Here is a 19,517-nt window from a genome sequence, read left to right as displayed (position 1 = left end):
ACCCCCATTGTCACAACAAGACAATACAGAGTGGATTATAACTTTTCCAGTGATACCTTACAAGGCATACTTTGTACAAGATTGATCACAATTTTATAAAAGGGTGACCATATTAGTGTAGACGGTCATCTCCCCCTTTATACAACATCACAGGCATTATTATATGTTATTATCCTACTAACGCCAAAAGTGCCCCTCTGCCAAGTGAGGGACATCTTGGGCCATGCTGCAGGTCGGCTTCCCAGTGCAGGAGAAATCAGTGACCAAAGTCTAGGTTAATCCTAAGTACGATTTGCTTTATTTACACAAATACACCCATCCCAGAACAGAGGCAAACCCCACACAGACAAGCCCCTTCTTCAGAAATCTCAGCACACACCCAACGTCTGGTGTCCAGGAAGCTCCTTTCTGCCACAAATTGTCTCCGAATACAGAGCATAAAGCAGAGCAAACTTGTCTCCCAAAGACTGAACACTTGCTCGCATGCTAAGAAAAAGACTCTGTTAGCCTGTGTAGCAAGCAAGTTCCCCCTACCATAACAGCACCAATTCCTGGTGGAAGAGCTCCAAGGAGCAATGGGGCAAGAGGGGAGTTCTGCTGAAGCTGTGGAAGCCCCTGCTTGCACTGGAGAATTGATATGTGGTGCTTAGGATCCAATTATTTCCTGGGACTGATAAGAGGTGCTCGTTAGTACAGATGAGTGCTGCACTAGAGACAATAATGAGCCATTGAAAAACGTTTTAAACTCATTAAGAACGCTCGGTTGTTACAGCCGTTAGTAATAACGACTGGGTTAGAGATTCCTTTTCATTCATGAATGGAAGACCATGAAAGAAATGCCATCAGTACTTAGGAAAACAGACCACATGACTCATGGGAAAGGATTTTTCCCTCCCAAAAGAAGGCTCTTTTCCTTGCAAACGATTAAAGGAACGAGGATGAGCGTGTCACCAATGAACACTGAGCTTTCCACCAGGGATGGAGGAAGGGACCAAAATTACCTTCTCCTTGCTCTCCACAAAAGGTGGTAAGGCGTTTCTTCTTTCTGCTGTGTCAATCTTCGATTCATAGTCTTTGATTCAACTGCATTTGAGCCTGTTTGACAATCTTGACCGGTTATTATATTCGAACATGGAACAGCATCATCAGTGCATTAATATCGAAAACTATAGGCATTTCAACATCCCCCGACTGTAATCTTCTGGTCTGGTCATCTAATGGGGTCCCATAGGATCTGTTCTGGGACCAGTCCTATTCAACATATTCATAAATGATCTGGAAAAAGGGGTAAACAGTGAGGTGGCAAAATTTGCAGATGATACAAAATTACTAAAGATAGTTAAGACCCAGGCAGACTGCGAAGAGCTACAAAAGGATCTCTCAGAACTGGGTGACTGGGCAACAAAATGGCAGATGAAATTTAATGTTGATAAATGCAAAGTAATGCACATTGGAAAACATAATCCCAACTCTACATATAAAATGATGGGGTCTAAATTATCAGTTACCACTCAAGAAAGAGATCTTGGAGTCATTGTGGACAGTTCTCTGAAAACATCCACTCAGTGGACTACAACAGGGTTCAAAAAAGATCTAGAGAAGTTCATGGAGGATAGGTCCATCAGCGGCTATTAGCCAGGATGGGCAGGGATGGTGTCCCTAGCCTCCATTTGCCAGAAACTGGGAATGGGTGACAGGGGCTGGATCACTTGATGATTCCCTGTTCTGTTCATTCCCTCTGGGGCACCCGACACTGGCCACGGTCAGAAAACATGACACTGGGTGAGATGGACCCTTGGTCTGACCCAGTACGGCCGCTCTTATGTTCTTATGAAAGAAAGTCCCCACTTGCAGCTTTCTATAAAGGCCGGTGTTCCTGAAGATACCTGCGTCATGCACCTTCCCAGACCACAAGCGCCTTCAATACCATAGAGAATACTATTGGTGTCCTGCGTCACAAGATGCTCTGGGACCAACATTAGGATCTGCGTTCCATCGATCACCCTTCCACAGCTAGGGAATCCCATTGCCGCAAAGCCATGCCCTATTTCACGCACATTCCCAAGAATCACAGTCCTTCGTAGCAGGGTTCAAGTCCCCGGTCAGGGAATACACCTCTCCAGCTGTTCCATACACCTACAGCTAAAAAGTTCTCTCTGGTTAAGGCAGCCCCCACGATCGAGTGTGGCACTCAAGTCACAAGAGCGAGCAGGGAAATGACCGGCTTCCACATCATTTGAGAGTGCAAGAGAAAGCCAGGCAAGTCCCAAGATATCTACGTGGCCAGCAAGGTGCCCTAAGTCCCCACCGGCATTTAAATTCGGATTGCAGGATTCAAAGCCCTCAGTGCTGGCCCTTACACCATGGGACCAACGACTGCTCGGCTTTTCTCTGCAGACTTCTGAAGGAGAGGACTTTGTTGGGACAAGATGATGCTTCTCTCAAGCAAGGCCTCCATCACCTCTCTGCCCACGCTCAACAGCTCAGCACAGGGCGCTTTGCTCCAGGTCTTTCTTCCTCCAGACTGCGAGGCCGGTGGGCATGGCAGAAAGCTGCCCCTTGAGTCCTAGCCACTAAGGGCACTTCCCAGGAAACTCCAAGTCCTCAAAAGAAACCACAAGGATGCCGCAGAGACAATTTTTTAGCTGTAGGGACATGAAAGAACTCAAGAGGTTAATAGCCTGACCAGGGACTTGAACCCTCAGATTAAAAGTCTGATGTTCTACCAACTGAGCTAGCCAGGCTGCCAGAAAAGCCTTTCAGGTTGGTGCAGAAGAGACGGTAGACAGGAAAAAGGGAGCTATACAGAGCAAACGCGGGGTAGGCAACCTATGGCACATGTGCCGAAGGCAGCACGAAAGCTGATTTTCAGTGGCACTCACACTGCCCAGGTCCTGGCCACCGGTCCGGGGGGCTCTGCATTTTAATTTAATTGTAAATGAAGCTTCTTAAACATTTTAAAAACCTTATTTACTTTACATATGAATCTTTAGCGCATCTGGCATGTAAATATCTTGCAATGCCGGCTACAAAAGTGGCATGTGAACGCCCATTCTCACTTTCAGGTGACGTGAACAAGAAGCGGGCAGCATTATCTCCTGCAAATTGTAACCAAATTTGTTTGTCTGAGCGACTGTCAGAACAAGAAGTAGGACTGAGAGGACTTGTAGGTTCTAAAGTTTTACATTGTTTTATTTTTGAATGCAGTTATTTTTTGTACATAATTCTACATTTGTAAGTTCAACTTTCACGACAGAGAGATTGCACTACAGTACTTGTATGAGGTGAATTGAAATATACTATTTCTTTTGTTTTTTTGCAGTGCAAATATTTGTAATCAAAAATAACTATTAAGTGAGCACTGTACACTTTGTATGGTGTTGTAATTGAAATCAATATATTTGAAAATGTAGAAAACAGCCACAAATATTTAAATAAATCGTATTCTATTATTGTTTAACAGGGCGATGAATCGCCATTCATTTTTTTAATCACAGGACAGCCCTGGTTCCTGCACAAGTGATTGCCGAGCGGCGAGGGAAAGTTTCCTACAACGGGGGAAGAAACAAAGCAGTTCTGTCACGGAACCTTTGGCAGAGAATTGGCGAGTGCGTCCAGGAAATTTCCCTAGAGATCTCTCTGGAGGATTCCCGTGACATCTCAGGGTGCTTTAACACGCTGTTGTGACGCACTGCTTAGCTGCACAAGGGTATGTGGAGCACACTCAAACACAGCTTGTCTTGCATATTTCTATCCCTCCCCTGACTTCTAGAATACAGAGCAACAGAAAGCTGCACCTCGTATAACTGAGCAGCATCAGCTCAAAGAGATCACTTACCAGAGCACCCCTCTTCTGCACCATATGGAAAAGAGGTTCTGACTCACCACTGGGCGACCCTACCGTGTGCTCTATATTGTCCTCCAACTCATCCTCCTTGGCCATGACGATCTTCGCCAAGCACTGCACCGTGTCCTGTTCATTGCTCTTTTCTAACAAGCCACGAGCATTTTGCCCAGAGGTGTCGAAGTTCCTACGGCTGGAACAGCGCTGGCCCGGCCCAGCCGCCTCTCCCCACAGACCCAGCAGATCCAACCACTCATCTGTGCTTCAAGCGGAAGAGCATTTGTTGCGTGGAGCTGCCATGGTCAGCAGGGCAGATGCGATGTGAACTCTACACCCCGAGCAAACAGGAAGTGGAATTTTAAAATTTCCCCGGCCTTTAAAGAGGGAGGGACAGATGCTTGTATACCTGGATGCAGGACAGTGGAGTTGAAACTGTTGGTCAGGATGGGCATTGTGGGACACCTGCTGGAGACAATCAACAGCGACAAAAGTCCAGCCTGACGCTTTGTCAATATGACTTTGCCGCAAAAAGCTCTACACCTCTCGTCGAGGTGGTTTTATTTTGTCGGCAAAGCAGGAGAGTTTTGCCAGCGGGAGGAGCATCGTAGTGTGTAAACCTGCACTGTTTGGTCGGCAAAAGCTGCCTTTTGCCGACAAAGCTCTGTAGTGTAGACAAGGCCCAGATTGGTGCAAAGGTAGACAATTGAGCAATACATCACGTAATGGGCTAGCAAGCGTGGGATGATAATTCCCTCCCACTGGAATGGGCCGCCACCACTGAGACCTATGATTGGGGTGACGTTCACTCCAAGACAATACCGGCATAATTTCCCCATATTTATATTATTCCTTAAATATGACTCATCCACACGTCTTGCAGTGATGACGAGTACCCATAATTTACAAGCCTTCAGGAGAGGCCTCACATGCTACCCTTCCTGGACAAATATCATGGAAGTAGTGTATTAGGTGTGGTGAGTTTGTCAGGTCCGAGACAGGAGTCGCTTGTGAAGAACAGTGACCCCTTTGCCAATTGGCACCAGTGGGCTTCTGTCACACACACACACACACACACACACACACACACACACACACCCCTACACTGTCACAGCCTGATATAATAGACAGGCCAGGACATCTCCTAGTTAATAAAAACAAAACAATTGAGACAGGAACAATGAGATCCCAAAATGGCAATGGTTGGAACGCTCCATTTCTCTCGGTCTTTGCATTCATGGGCACTACGAGCTGTAGCTACATCTGATGAACCAGGCGATCGGGTAGCTGGCTCAGCCCTCCATACTAGCAGCTTCTTTCCCAGAGGGGATCAATCTCTCTAAGGCCTGAGGGTTAAATGGCCGTGCTCCACCAGCTGCCCTCCTCAAAAGGAAAAGAGGTGTCAGCTCCGATAACAAGAACTGGTAGCAAAAATATGTAACAGCAAAATTGCATCATGCGCCCACCATCATTCTTAAAAATAAATGGAGACATCCTATGACAGGTGTCCTGTCTTTCCTTGGCAAATAAGAGAAGCGGGGAAGTCAGTGACTCTTACAGTCTAACTGGGTAAAAGGTTATACACCTGGTCTCCTTGACTAGTTTTCCTTTTAATAGAAATGGACTTTGAAGCTCATCAAAAGAAGTTCCATTTGAAATACAAAAAATGAAAATCTATACTGGGCCAACAGTCTCTTCTAGACTATTTCCCACACACATTCTCCCAGCCTAACCATTGGCGTGAGGTTTTCTATCAGAACTCCTGAGGCAAAAGGGAGTCTATTACATCCAATAAACTTTTCAGGCTTAGCCACCGTTCTCCGCATGACTACCAAAACAAAACACAAGACAACTTTCCGTTTTCCAATATAATTAAGGGGATCACACCTGGTTAACACGCAGGTAGCATGATTCCGGGACAAGAAACTTCTCTTCTGGTCAGATCAATTGGTGACCCCTATAACCATAATATACAACTCTCGAAAATCAGGTAACATATTCAAAGATCACAAAACCTTGTCATACGTGTTAGTTTTCATTTAATCATCACAGTCACTAAGTGAACCTTTGAGTCAAGTTGTGGTTTGAGGTGCCTCCCACTTATGTGAGTTCACATATCTCCAGAACTTCTGCCATGTGTGTCGGTGGAAGGGGTCTTCTCTGTGGGAATATTTGCATTGTGAGAAAAAACTCCTTCCTTGTACTTTCACACTTTTTCATCTTTCAAAGTAGGAGGACGTAGAGGAGAAGGGATGCAAATGCACAAAACACAAGAGCAAAACCACAATCTGGTCTACGCTACAGTCCTATATCGGTATAACGGCATTGCTTAGGTGTGTGAAAAATCCATGCCCCTGAGCGGCTTCGTTATACTGACCTAACACCCCATATAGACAGCGCCGTGTGGGCAGGAAAGTGTCTCCTGCTGACATAGCTACCACCGCTTGGGGAGGTGGAGTCACTGAGCAGATGGGAGCACTATCATTTGAGAGTTTCTTCCTTACAGATGCAGCATTTTAAGTGTAGTAGACAAGCCCTGAGACAAAACCAGAGAATCAGGACTCAACATGCGTGTACCCCGCCGTCTGATATTGGAGCTCGACACGTTCATTCCCTCACTGGTTACTATTATTTCCACTGCATGAAAGTCCTTGTTACCCACTCAGGCAGCCAGTCTGGGATCCACGGGGAAGGAATGTCCTCTAAAGAACTCTCTTTCTCTCTCTGCCTTATGAAACTTTGGAGCCAAACAGTGAAGGATGATTGTGCTCAATCTAACCATGGCATCCTTTGGGACTGTAATCAGGGACACTGAGCTAGGGAGTGGTGTTCTACAATTTTCCTTGGGCGGTTGGTCACCATAGCTACCTTTATTGGGGTGAAAGCCAAGAACCGGGTGTGTACTATTTCTACCCCCCTTCTTTCTAAATCCTGGGCCTGGGTTAGGGTAAATTGACACGTCTCTGAAGTAGAATCCTTTACCAAACCAGCAGTGTTAGTGCGGAATGGCTTCCCCAAACATGCCCAAATTTTCTTTAATGCGGTGGCACGGGTCTAGGCTAGGAACTAGATACGGGCCTGGATCAGAATCTCTGTATGTTACCAGAAGTGACGTTTCTATTCAAAAATGGCTATTTTTCTGCAGCTATTACATTTTATACATATTTGTGGCTCCTTCAACAAAAAACCCACTTCTATTCCTTCCACACACTGCATCGTGAAGGGCAGCATTTCCCATATCATAGGATGCTAGGAGAGATCTTCTGTAGGGCCTGGGTTACAAATGCTCTGGGTACTGAATACAGGGGCATTTTGCCTAGCTCCAACTCACTTACGGTGGAATTGTCTCCCCAGATCATCTGAGACGATATTGACTTAAACAATGTGATCATCTGCACTTCCTTCAGTTCAGTCTGCTGTTGTTCACCATTTCCGAGTGGAGATTTTAAATCACTGCTGTTTCTTTGTTAGCATGTCCAGTAAATTGGAGAGTTCTCTCCTGTTGACAGAACTGCACTTGAACTTTCTCCACGTCATCATGGAGGGGTGGGGAAAAAGCAACGCTGAAGTGAGAAGTAATGACTTTAGCAAATGGTCATTTGTCTCAAAGTCTCCAATAAATCTGAGCTCTATCCTGTCAAACTAAACTAATATCCAGTTGGGCGACCAAACATTCTTCAGGAGAGATAGAAACCCACATCACAGAGAGATAGAATACATGACAATAAAAGTGTCAAGGGTAAAATCCAGAGCCGGTTACATCTAATAACTCAGAATCAAGACAAGATTCTCCCATGACATTCTCCTCTGATCCATTCAAACCTGCTTCATTAAGTACTGTCTCATTTTTTGAGTTAAATTATATACAAAAGTTTTAGCATCCTCACAAGGGGGGGGGGGGGGAAACAGCCACCTTGCCAGAAGTGGCTTTGCCAATTGATGGAACCTAGGATTTAAACTCCAAATGATCACAATGTGTTTGGGATCCATTTGAATTCCCCTTCCAGGTCTTTGACACTTTCCTCTCCAGTCATAGTGACTCCGATATAGGATTAAAGAAGTCAAAGCATCATCTCCAAACACAAACACTGCATCACATGACTCTCTGAGAGGTTGAGGGACTGAATGTGATGAAGATACCTCCTGTCTGAGCCAGGCAGAGTTTAACAGTTCTGCAGTGATGGGGAAGGAAGGAATCTCTGAGTTACCCCATCTCCTTCCTGTGTCGCAGAGGTTGAAATGACACTTTTCCCCCTGCACCGCCTGCTTTTCACTATATTTAAAAATATTTAAAATGAAAATAAAAACAATGTCCAAAAATAACTGCTCTTCAGCACAACCCAGAGCAATCTGTATCATTGGAGACTCTAACAGTACCTTTGCAATAGGAGGAACGGTATAAATGCGATGCTCCCTGGTTCCTGGAAGGAGGGACGCACTCCCATTACTCGTGGGACAATGGAGTTGATAGAAAAGACAATTGGAACCACCTCAAAACAGGGCAAACGGCAAAAAGCAAAAATGGGCAACTCATCTGGACAAGCTGAGGGATAACAGTGATGCAAATGGTTCAAACAGCCTTAAAGGTTACTACGTGGGAATTAGCACAAGAAAAAAAAATGTTTCGGTAGCCCTAAAGTTTTTTATGGTGTTTCTCTCCCTTGCAGAGTCTCTGATGAGAGATAAAGGCGGAGCTCCGAGTGAAGGTTTTCCCGCACTCACAGCATTTGTAGGGTTTGTCTCCTGCGTGGATTCTCCGATGTTTAAGAAGGGCCGAGCTCTCCGTGAAGCTTTTCCCGCACTCACATTGATAGAGCCTTTCCGCTGTGTGGATTCTCTGATGCGTTATAAGGTTTGAGCTGTGAGTGAATCTTTTCCCGCACTCACTGCATTCATAGGGTTTCTCACCTGTGTGAATTCTCTGATGTGTAATGAGGTTTGAGCTCCGAGTGAAGGTTTTCCCGCACTCAAAGCATACGTAGGGTCTCTCTCCGGTGTGGATTCGCTGATGATTGAGAAAGGCGGAGCGGTCAGTGAAATTTGTCCCACACTCACAGCATTCATAGGGTCTCTCACCCTTGTGCATTCTCTGATGTGTAGCAAGTTCTGAGCTCTGAGTGAAGCTTTTCCCACACTCGCAACATTGGTATGGCCTCTCCCCTGTGTGGATTCTCTGATGCTGAATAAGGTTTGAACTGGCAGTGAAGCTTTTCCCGCACTCACAGCATTCATAGGGTTTCTCACCTGTGTGGATTCTCTGATGCGTAATCAGGTGTGACCGTCGAATGAAGCTTTTCCCGCACTCACAGCATACATAGGGTCTCTCCCCCGTATGGATTCTCTGATGTGTAGTAAGGTCTGAGCTCTGAGTGAAACTTTTCCCACACTCGCTGCATTCATAGGGCCTCTCCCCTGTGTGGATCCTCTGATGCTGAATAAGGTTTGAGCTGGCAGTGAAGCTTTTCCCACACTCACAGCATTCATAGGGCCTCTCCCCTGTGTGGATTCTCTTATGCGTAATCAGGTGCGACCGTCGAATGAAGCTTTTCTTACACTCACGGCATTCATAGGGTCTCTCCCCCGTATGGATTCTCTGATGGGTAGTAAGGTCTGAGCTCTGAGTGAAGTTTTTCCCACACTCGCCGCACTCATAAGGTTTCTCACCTGTGTGGATTCTGTGATGTGCAATAAGGTTTGAGTTCGGAGTGAAGGTTTTCCCACCCTCGCGGTACTCATAGCGTTTCGCTCTGGTGTGGATTCTCTGATGCGTAATAAGGTGCGAGTGCCAAATGAAGGTTTTCCCGCACTCACAGCATTCAAAGGGTCTCTCTGCTCTGTGTGTTCTCCGATGTTTAGTAAGGGTTGAGCAGTGACTAAAGTTTTTCCCACACTCGGGGCAGGTATTTTTTTTCGTTCTCCTGAGGATTTTCTGCTGGGCTGTGGTTTCCTTGAGGTCCTTGTGAGTTCCCTGAGAGCAAATGAATTTATCCAATTTCTCCCCTGGCTGGTTTCCCTGCTCTCTCTCTGCTCTGTGCTGAATCTCACAGGATTGTCCCTCCTCATGACTCCTGGACACATCCCCTTCGGATCTCTGCGATAATGCTCCATGTGATTCCACTTGCGCAGCATCTTCCTGCTGAGACTTCTGCACCTCATTCTCACTCACCATCGCCTCACCTGAGGGGACAGAGAGAGAAACCTCAAACAGGGTTGGAAAAGGGAAGAGCAAACCAAAATAAGTGCTGGAGAGATGTCAAATAAAAACCAGGAACTGAACTCCCCCAAACTCTTCCCCCAAAGGGAATCAATTCGGCTTTCACATCCCATCTAAATACTCAGTGGGAAGGGAAGAAGCTACTGACAGGTGTCAGTTAGGAGCTGTAGGAAGCCATGAGCGACATCTTCCCTGGGGATAGGACACCTGCTGGGGACAATCCTGAACCCAGAGAGCTCCCAAGGTCTTTGTAGAGGATCCCAGATGTTTCCTTCAGGCACTTTCAGACTCTGAGTAGGTTTCACGTTTCCTCACCTGTGCAGGGACGTCTTAGGATTTCTCTTTCCCCTGAACCCTGGAGGTCTGGGATCCACGGCTCTTCCCCCTGTTCCAGCTGGGAGATCACATCAGGTCTGGAAACGGGAAACCCTGCTCAGATGAAAGAAAACAAATGAGATCAGGTGAATTCCTAAGACGCTGTCATTAATTTTTTTTTATTAATTAAGCCCCAGTCCTTAGTAACCAATAAAGTCCAGATCCAGCTCCCCAGGTCCTCAAAGGTGCAGAACACTTTGCTTATGAGGGACATATCTGCTGGGAACACGCACAGACTAAAGGCCTAGAACACATGACCTACGAGGGAAGATTGAAAAAAAAATGGGTTTGTTTAGTCTGGAGAAGAGAAGACTGAGTGGGGACATAACAGTTTTCAAGTACATAAAAGGTTGTTAGATAATAAGCCAGAAAATATCATATTGCCGCTATATAAATCCATGGTACGCCCACATCTTGAATATTGTATGCAGTTCTGGTTGCCCCATCTCAAAAAAGGTATATTGGAATTGGAAAAGGTTATGATAGAGGTCTATAAAATCATGACTCGTGTGGAGAAAGTAAATAAGGAAATGTTATTTATTCCTTCTCATAACACAAGAACTAGGAGTTACCAAATGAAATTAATAGGCTGCAGGTTTCAAACAAACAAAAAGGAAGTATTTTTTCCACACAACACATAGTTAACCTGTGGAACTCCTTGCCAGAGGATGTTGTGAAGGCCAAGAATATAACAGGGCTCAAAAAAGAACTAGATAAGTTCATGGAGGACAGGTCCATCAATGGCTATTAGCCGGGATGGGCAGGGATGGTGTCCCTGGCCTCAGTTTGCCAGAAGCTCTAAATGGGCGACAGGGGATGGATCACTTGATGATTCCCTGTTATGTTCATTCCCTCTGGGGCACCTGGCATTGGCCGCTGTCAGAAGACAGGATACTGGGCTAGAGGGACCTTTGGTCTGACGTAGTATGGCCGTTCTTATGTTACAAAGAGGAGGGAGAAAAAATTGTTCTCCTTAACTACTGAGGAGAGGACAAATTGCAGCAAAGGAGGTTCAGGTTGGACATTAGGAAAAACTTCCTAGCTGTCAGAGTGGTTAAGCACTGGAGTAAATTGCCCAGGGAAGTGGTGGAGTCTCCATCATTGGAGATTTTTAAGAGCAGGTTGGACAAACACCTGTCAGGGAAGGTCTAGATAATACTTAGTCCTGCCATGAGTGCAGGGGACTGGACTAGACGACCTCTCGAGGTCCCTTCCAGTCCTACGATTCTGTGATCAGCCTCCAAGTGACCAATGGTTTGCCCCTGTCAGTTAGCAAGTATTGTAAGTGCATGTTACTTGCTCAGGTGACCCTGGACTCCATCTTGTGCCAGTAATTTTCTCCATTCTTAGACTGAGGGACAGTAGAATCCCATCCACACGGGAGAGGGGATAAAAGACTGTGGAAACATCTCCATTTTGTCTTCTTTTCCTGTTTCATTTCTTGGGACTGGATTTCTAACAAGGAAGCTTTAAACAAGGACCAATGACCCCCAAGTTGTTTGGGTAATTTCCAGAGACGCCTTTTGCAAGACATTTACTTTTGTTACTGCCTTGGTACATCTAATGGTAGAATAACCATCCGCTTGGTGAGGAGTCTGCCCTATTTCTCAGCAGTTTGTCCTGAATCTGGTATTCTCAGCTGGAACCCACTGAGTCATGGTGACAACAGGATCTCAACAGTACTAGATGTCAGGACAGCACCTATTGCAGAATTAGGGAATCTAGTGTGTCCAGTGTAATGGGAGGGAGTATGAAAATCTCTGGGTGTGGAGAACACTGGGAAATTAGCCGCTATAATTCAGGAGAAACAGACTCTAATTCCTCTGGACAAGCAGAATGTGAAAAATAAGAATCAGGCCAGGTGACTTCAGGAATGATGGCGCCCAAGATCCAAGGCGCCTGCAGAGAACAGAGATTGTGGCTATTGCAGATGGGGTTGGGGGAGCAGGACTCTCGAGATGTTTCACTACCAACCTAGGCCATTTTCACATCCTGGGGGGCAATCCAGACCCGTGAGGAGTTGTGTCATCTGTCATCCTGGGTGACTTTCAATGTTCTGCTGCTGGAGCTCCCTTGTCTGGATGCTCCCAGCCAGGATTCAAGGATGCACTGAGTGTCTGTGAGATAAATAACCCTGGATCAGCAGCTCTGACTCCAGCAGCCTGCTTGTTACACCTCAGGCACATTCTAGCTACACCAGCCTTGAATACACTTGGCAAGAGTCAGCAACAGCTGAATTTTCCCAAAGCCATGTGCTCTGCAATGGCTACTTTTTCCTGAACCGTTCAGAGGAATAATAAGGATTCTTTGCTGATCAAGAGAGACAAATGGTACAACTTACTACTTTAACTAGAGTTAACTGTCAACATAAGAAAGTAAGAACGGCCCTACTGGGTCAGACCAAAGGTCCATCTAGTCCAGTATCCTGTCTTCTGACAGTGGCCAATGCCAGGTGCCCCAGAGGGAATGAACAGAACAGGTAATCATCAAATGATCCATCCCCTGTCACCCATTCCCAGCTTCTGGGAAACAAACAAAAGGAAATATTTCTTCAAACAACACATAATCAACCTGTGGAACTCCTTGCCAGAGGATGTTGTGAAGACCAAGACTATAACAGGATTCAAAAAAGAACATGATAAATTCATGGAGGATAGGTCCATCAATGGCTATTAGTCAGGATGGGCAGGGATGGTGTCTCTCACTTCTGTTAGCCAGAAGCTGGGAATGGGTGACGGGATGGATCACTTGATGAAAACCTGTCTATTCATTCCCTCTGGGGCACCTGCCATTGGAAGACAGGACACTGGGCTAGATGGACCTTTGGTCTGACCCAGTCTGGCCGCTCTTATGAGACACACCAGGAAGGGGACAGGGTCCCTGATTTTGACACCCACTCCCCTTCCACCCACTGCTCTCAACCACTCTGCCCTCATCCCACTGCCCCTGGAGCACCCTCTCCTTGTGATCTCCCCTCCATTCCCATTGCCCGCAGCCTTCCTCACTACAGGCTCCCGCAAATTTCCCACAGCCCAACCATTTTCCATCTCACCTTCCCACTGCCCCAAGTCGTCTTTGCTTCAAACTCCCAAGAACTCCTGTTCCCTCCCTCCCATTGCTAGTTCCCCCATTTCTTGCGGCAAACATTACCTAGCCCCCACCTCCCCTTTACTCCCCCCTCCAACTCCTCGGCATCCCAACTCCTTCCCAGATCTTCCAGCCCCCCACTACCCCCAGACGTCCCAGTGCACAGGAACTCTTCACCCCAAACCTACTCCCCACCAGCCTACCACTGCCTGGACACTCTCCTACTCTCTCTCTCCCACTGCTTGGGCCTGCCAATGATTGTTATTTGTTATTTGTATTACTGTAATGCTCATCTTCTCAGTCGTTGGCCAGGATCCTGTTAGTACCAGTTATTAACTATTAAGACTTTTAGTTCAACAAAGAGTCTCTCTGAATTCTAAGGCCCAGAACACCGGCCCTTGACCGATAAGTGACCCGATTCAGGAATGTTCTCGATTATGCTATATTTTAACCGTCTCAAACACCTTCCATGTCTATACAACTGCAGATCTGCTTGGAAACCCTCTCTTTAACATAGATCTATAACGCTGGCATAAGCACATATAGACTTGGGAAACTAATAAGGGATGAATGTTACAGCAGATGTTCCCTGTTGGGGAATCAACAGGGAAGAATGACTGTGGGGTAAGAAGGACCCACAGAGAGATTATCTTGAAGAATTGTTAGTTCTCCCAGCCGTAAATAATCATGCCTTCACACATAAACCAGGTAAACGGAGAATGTACAGAAATGACACCAAAACATATGTTTCTGGGAGAATATTCTTGGCAATGAGGTTTCCTTTGTCTGAAACCTTATGCCATTATATTGATATGGGAATTTAGTTGAGGGAATGAACACTCCGCGTCCCCTCCAGATACAGGAGACACACAGATCCCGCTTAATCTGACAACAAAGGGTGGTAATGTACCTATTTCTGTCTGTGCTCTGTATGGTGCTGTACTAATCTCTGATTGATGATCTTACATTAAATAATTCCAAGTGAGCCGGTTATTTTGACAACCTCGAGTCATTAACTCGGACACGCAACAATCCCACGGGGCTGGAGATTCGACAGACACAGCCCAAAAAGACGCCCCCCTTCAGAGCTGGCAATCTAAGACTAAAACAAGAGACAGATGGGATCAGACAGACAGATGGGGGACGTGTCCCAGTTTGTACGCTGAGCCAACTGCTAATGAAGAGATTGTGAAATCTGCAAGAGAGGAAATTTACACACGCACACAAAAAAGCAGCAGGAAACTATTTATGAGTGATGATAATGGCATGTGGGGGTACATTTCAGGGTATAGAGGAACACCCTGCATCTTCCACCATGGAGGCAGGCTGGCAGCGGGATTTGTCTCACAGACAATCACAGCCAACCCTGGCTGTAAAATGCTGGAAGCATTTTGCAATTGCATTGCTGCACAACACACGAAAGAATCTAGTTCTGTAAGTCTAGGTTCAGGGCTCTGATTGTACTTGAGGTGTAGTTTTCCCCAATACTTCTCCTTGCTATCACTTAAACTTCTAGACTTCATTAAATAAACATTTACTTGTTTTCACTCTAAACACGTCTAAGTGCTGTGTTAGGCGGATCGGTGATGGGAGGTGTAACTGTTAAGCTGGAATATCTGTGAATCAGAGTACTGAGAGCATCTAATGGAACAGGGGCTGGATTCTCCAGGGAGACTCTCAGAGGGCTCAGCGGTTTGAGTGTGTCTATCGCTTCCCTGTTGAGAATATTTTGAAGTGCTGCAAAATCCACATGCAGACTCTGACGTGGTCTGCTCTTGAAAGTTTTGCCAGGATAGCGCGATTGTTTAGGGCTGTGAAAAATCACTTTCCTTCCTGCTCCCTTCCCTTGCAAATCCAACACAGTTCTGCTGGCAAAAGTTCGAGTGTAGTCAGAATTAGAGTGGCAAAACGTCCACTACAAAAAATGAAGCAAACTAAATGCCCAGAAACTACTTTACTGCAGAGCTAAGGGCGCCCAGGACTGTCTCCTGCCTTTCACCATATGGACGGCGGCTAAACTTAAACCTCTGCAAACCAGAAAACCAAGTTAATGTACACGCCACCCCTACAATGCAACTTTTACTGTGCTCACACCTCCAACCCTGCAGCTGGCAAGAGCCACTGGGAATGCAATGGTGAACAAACTACCACAGGAACCGGAGAATTCTCCATCTGTTGAAGTCTTCACGTCAAGACCGGATGCCTTTCCGAATAGGATTTAGTCAAACACAAGGTGTTCAGCTTAGGATGGCAGTAACTGGATGAAATTCCATTGCCAGTGTTATTGTAACATTCCATACCTTGGGGGAGCGCCCTGTACCCCCCATATTCCTCATTTATATATAATTGTGATCTTGCACAGAAAGCCTGCCTCTTAAGGTATCCGGGGAAAGGTTATGATCTGCTGAAAGCCATTGGTCTATCTAAATAGGTATGTCATTAGTGCATATGAAGTTATGAGAATTGTGTTGTAGGGTTGTCACTAAAACATGCTGTGGGTTTGGGAAGTGCCCAAATACTAGCTCTCCAGAGACAATGATAAGGGAGGTAACCAACACCCAGGTGGGTGCTGAACAGACATCACCAACCATTGTCCAGCAAGGGAGCTACAATGCAATGACTCACCTGCATGAGGCCACACCAGGGGAATTGCTCAACCTCGCCTGGTGACTCAACAAGGCCCCCCAGACATGCCTGGACGTGTGTTCTCCAAGCACACGGGACTAAGGGTATAAAACAGAACACGGGGGCCCCAGGCTTGGCCTGTCTCCTGCCCCCACCTGTGCTGAAAACAACAAGGACACTGAAGACTTGAGACGCCAACAGAAGATACTGGCCCAGATTTCAAGGGTGAACTCTGTATATTAAGGACTGCAATATCCGGGGGGGGGCGGAGGGGGGCGAGAAAAACTGCTGCAGCTACACGTTGCCCAGTCTAATAGGGTAGAGAGTTTCGATGGCGTGCTTATCTTTTATTTTATTTGGGTAACTGACTTTTTGCCTATCATTTATAATCAGCTAAAAATCAATCTTTTATAGCCAATACATTTGTTTAACTGTTTATCTTTACCAGTGAGTTTGCCTGAAGCGCCTGGTAATTCTGCTCAGGTTTTACAAAACAGTGCAAGGTGGTATATTCCTGAGGTACAAGGTTGGGAGCTGGGGGGATTTGGCTGGTGCCTTTCTCTGTGTGATTTGTGAGTGGCTCTGGGAGCATTCATGCAATCTAGCTGGGTGTGGGGTCTCCACATGCGGTTGTGCTGAGTGATCACAGCGCCTGGAGGGGTTGCTGCTGGTCACTCGTGAGGCATTGTGAGAGACAGCCCAGGCTGGAGAGTTAAGGGGGCAAAGCGGTCGCACAGTGCCAGGCTGCACCCCGGGGGTCCCGTCTCAGTTATACAGGAGATCAGACTAGATAAGCTAAGCCAGCCCTTCTGGCCTTACAAATCTATAATAGATATGAGGAAGGACTAAGAATGTGGCATTGTTTGCGTTGTGCTCCACAGACCGGAACACCAGCATTTATCCGCATGCCCTCCAGTTGTGTGCCCTGGGTCAGCTGTAGCTGTAATCGGATGGTGGAGGGAGCAGTTGGAGCAGCCTGGCAGAGCTGTGACCGTGGTATGCAGAGAGGTGCAGGTGAACCCCGTGGGACCGAGTCTGCCCCATTTCAATGCTCAGTGTTGTAGGATGTGTCACTAAAGGCGCACAAAGGGGAGTTCTTGCGCGGAGGATTGTCAGCAGTCTGGTGGGATACACACTAGTGGTCTCCAGGGCTCAGTGTGGGGCAAGTGCAGGTAACGACTCAGAAGAAATCCTCAGTGGATTTCTTCTGAAGTGGAGCAGTGGAGCAGTGGAGCAGGATCAGTGTTTGAGTGAAGTCCGGGGGTAAGAAGTTTCTTTTCTTTATGCAGGACCCAAACCCCAGTTTTACCTTAGCAAAGAGAAAATATGTGACATTGTGCTGTACTGCTCCTGTGCTCTGTTCCTAAAGTGTCATGTAGCAGGGGAGGGCAGAGTGTTAGTGTGTGTGTCACTGGCATGTTGGGGTGATGCTAAAACAGGGCAGAGTACAAGTTGCATTGTAGGGGTGATATTTCGTCATTTCCCCTTCTAAGAACCGAGGGGACGGGAATCCTTACCCAGCGAGGTCACATTCTCATAGTTCTCCTGCATGACGTCCCTCTCTTCCCTGGTGAAATACACAGCCACCTCCTCGAAGGTCACCGGTCCCTGAAAGAGCAAGAGCCCAACACTCAGTACCTGCTGCCCCATTCACAGCCCCATTATTCGTGGGGGAAGAGGAACCCATCAAATGGAAGCTCTGGGAGGCTCACAGTCAACACAGTCCTATCCCCATCCGGCTCTCTGCTTTCCCATCCAGGAAACACCAGGGTGAGGGGACAGAGAGAGCCCCTTGTCTCTCCCAGCAGATCCATCACACACCTACTAGCCACAGACTGATACAGGAGGTGGAGCCCCTAGCAGGGTGCAGGGAGAGCTCTGGGGAAGGAAGCCCAACACGCTCCTTGTTGTGAGGAGCTGGATATGAGAGGAGAGAGATGTCCCCTAAGCCTCACTGGTGGGTGCCCCCTTCATATTTCACAGCAGCCGCTGGTTAGTTGGCTCAGGCTCCAGCACTGGGAGTCTGGTGAGTTTTCCGTGCCTGTGATGAGATCTATCTACTCCACATTGGCCATGCTGGGGTTAGCTGTGCGTTGCAGGCTGAGGAAACCACGCCCCGCTGTCCTGCAAGGCATGCCCAGCCTGGAGACAGGATATAAAGGAAAGCAGCCGAGCTTTGTCGGGCTGGACTGCCCAGGAGGAAGGATGCATATTGCGAGCTTCTCTCCAGGGATCTGTGGGACCCCCTGTCCACAGAGGCCAGGCACACCAAATCCCAGGCGGACACGGGACAATTTGCAGTGACCCAGGAAGGGACTGAGACGGGTAGGAAGTGGCCCAGGGGAAATAGACCCTGAAGTCCAAGTCATAGGACCAAGAAATCGGTCAGCGTGTTGCAGCTGGATCCCCGCTGACACACACCACTGTTCAGTCCCTGGGCTGGGACCCGGAGGAGCAGGGTGGGCCCGGGTCTCCCTACCTCCTACGGCTAACCCCACACAGGGGTGGCAGCTCCCCAACCGCTAGATCACGCTCTCCTGTTTTCTGGGTTAGGCCATCAGGGAGACTCTGGCAGCTGAGACGTAAGCTCCCCGCTGACTCTACATGACCAGACACCCCTTCACCAGGTGTATCTACCCCACGACACAGCCCTATGTAGGTGGGTTGTTTCCCCTTCCACAAAGTAGGGCATTTCTACTTCTGAACCCTCATGGGTCTGTTCCTAGAATCTAGGCCACTTATTAAATGAGTCCTCGCAGGTTTGCCACCCCCGTCCTCCTCCCTTTCTCCACCCCGTGTATTCCCACGGGAGGTCGGGAAAAGGGCGTTCAGGGCCCACGAAAACAGAAGGAATGTTTGGACAGCTGACCTTGGGGTTCGGTGTCTCTGCCACGTACATTTTATTGCTGTTATCAGCAAAGCGTTTCTACTCATAAGAAGAATGGTCATTGGCGGTGGCTAGGGAAATGGTTCGCCTGGTAGGGGTGGTTCTGAGTTATGTGATTTGTATGGAGAACATTTATAAAACGGTGATTTTGACAGCGTGCAGTCCGAGGAAGCTTTCTTTGGGCAAGGATCTGCCACCTCAGCTCCCCAGCAGCTAGACGGAAGGAGGCTTTAGTTCATTTCACAGCACGATACCCCCAGGCCCTTTCCCTGCAGACAGACACCCCAGATTCCCATGCTGGAAAATTGCTTGATCTCTTTGTTACAGTGTAGACCTGGCCCCACCTGCCAGTCTAAGCTCACAGAGACATTTCTAAGTCTTTCCAGTGACAAAGTCTTTATTAGAAAAGAGCAGAACCAAAGGAATGACTTGGGGAGATTCCCGCTGACACTGACCCCAGGGCAGCCACACCCCAGCTGGGGGGGATA

The 19,517-nt window shown here is 47.3% G+C and overlaps 1 protein-coding gene across 1 annotated transcript in view; it reads right to left on the bottom strand.

Moving 5' to 3' along the window:
- The window catches only part of LOC112123649 (zinc finger protein 345-like), a 37,730-nt gene extending 20,036 nt beyond the window's left edge, over positions 1-17,694 (bottom strand). Inside the window, exons 1-3 of the mRNA XM_029914099.1 lie at positions 17,660-17,694; positions 10,371-10,484; positions 8,537-10,018 (exon numbers count right to left, since the gene is read on the bottom strand). Coding sequence (XP_029769959.1) covers positions 8,537-10,018; positions 10,371-10,484; positions 17,660-17,693 — 1,630 coding nt within the window. The 5' untranslated portion in view covers position 17,694. The remainder of the gene's footprint in view (positions 1-8,536; positions 10,019-10,370; positions 10,485-17,659) is intronic.
- Positions 17,695-19,517: the final 1,823 nt, after the last annotated feature.

This window comes from Terrapene carolina, unplaced genomic scaffold, assembly GCF_002925995.2.
Source record: "Terrapene carolina triunguis isolate 2854851 unplaced genomic scaffold, T_m_triunguis-2.0 Scaffold30475, whole genome shotgun sequence".
Taxonomy (NCBI): Eukaryota; Metazoa; Chordata; order Testudines; family Emydidae; genus Terrapene; species Terrapene triunguis.
The sequence above is the reverse complement of the archived record's forward strand: the minus strand, read 5'-3'. Positions and strand labels throughout refer to the sequence as shown.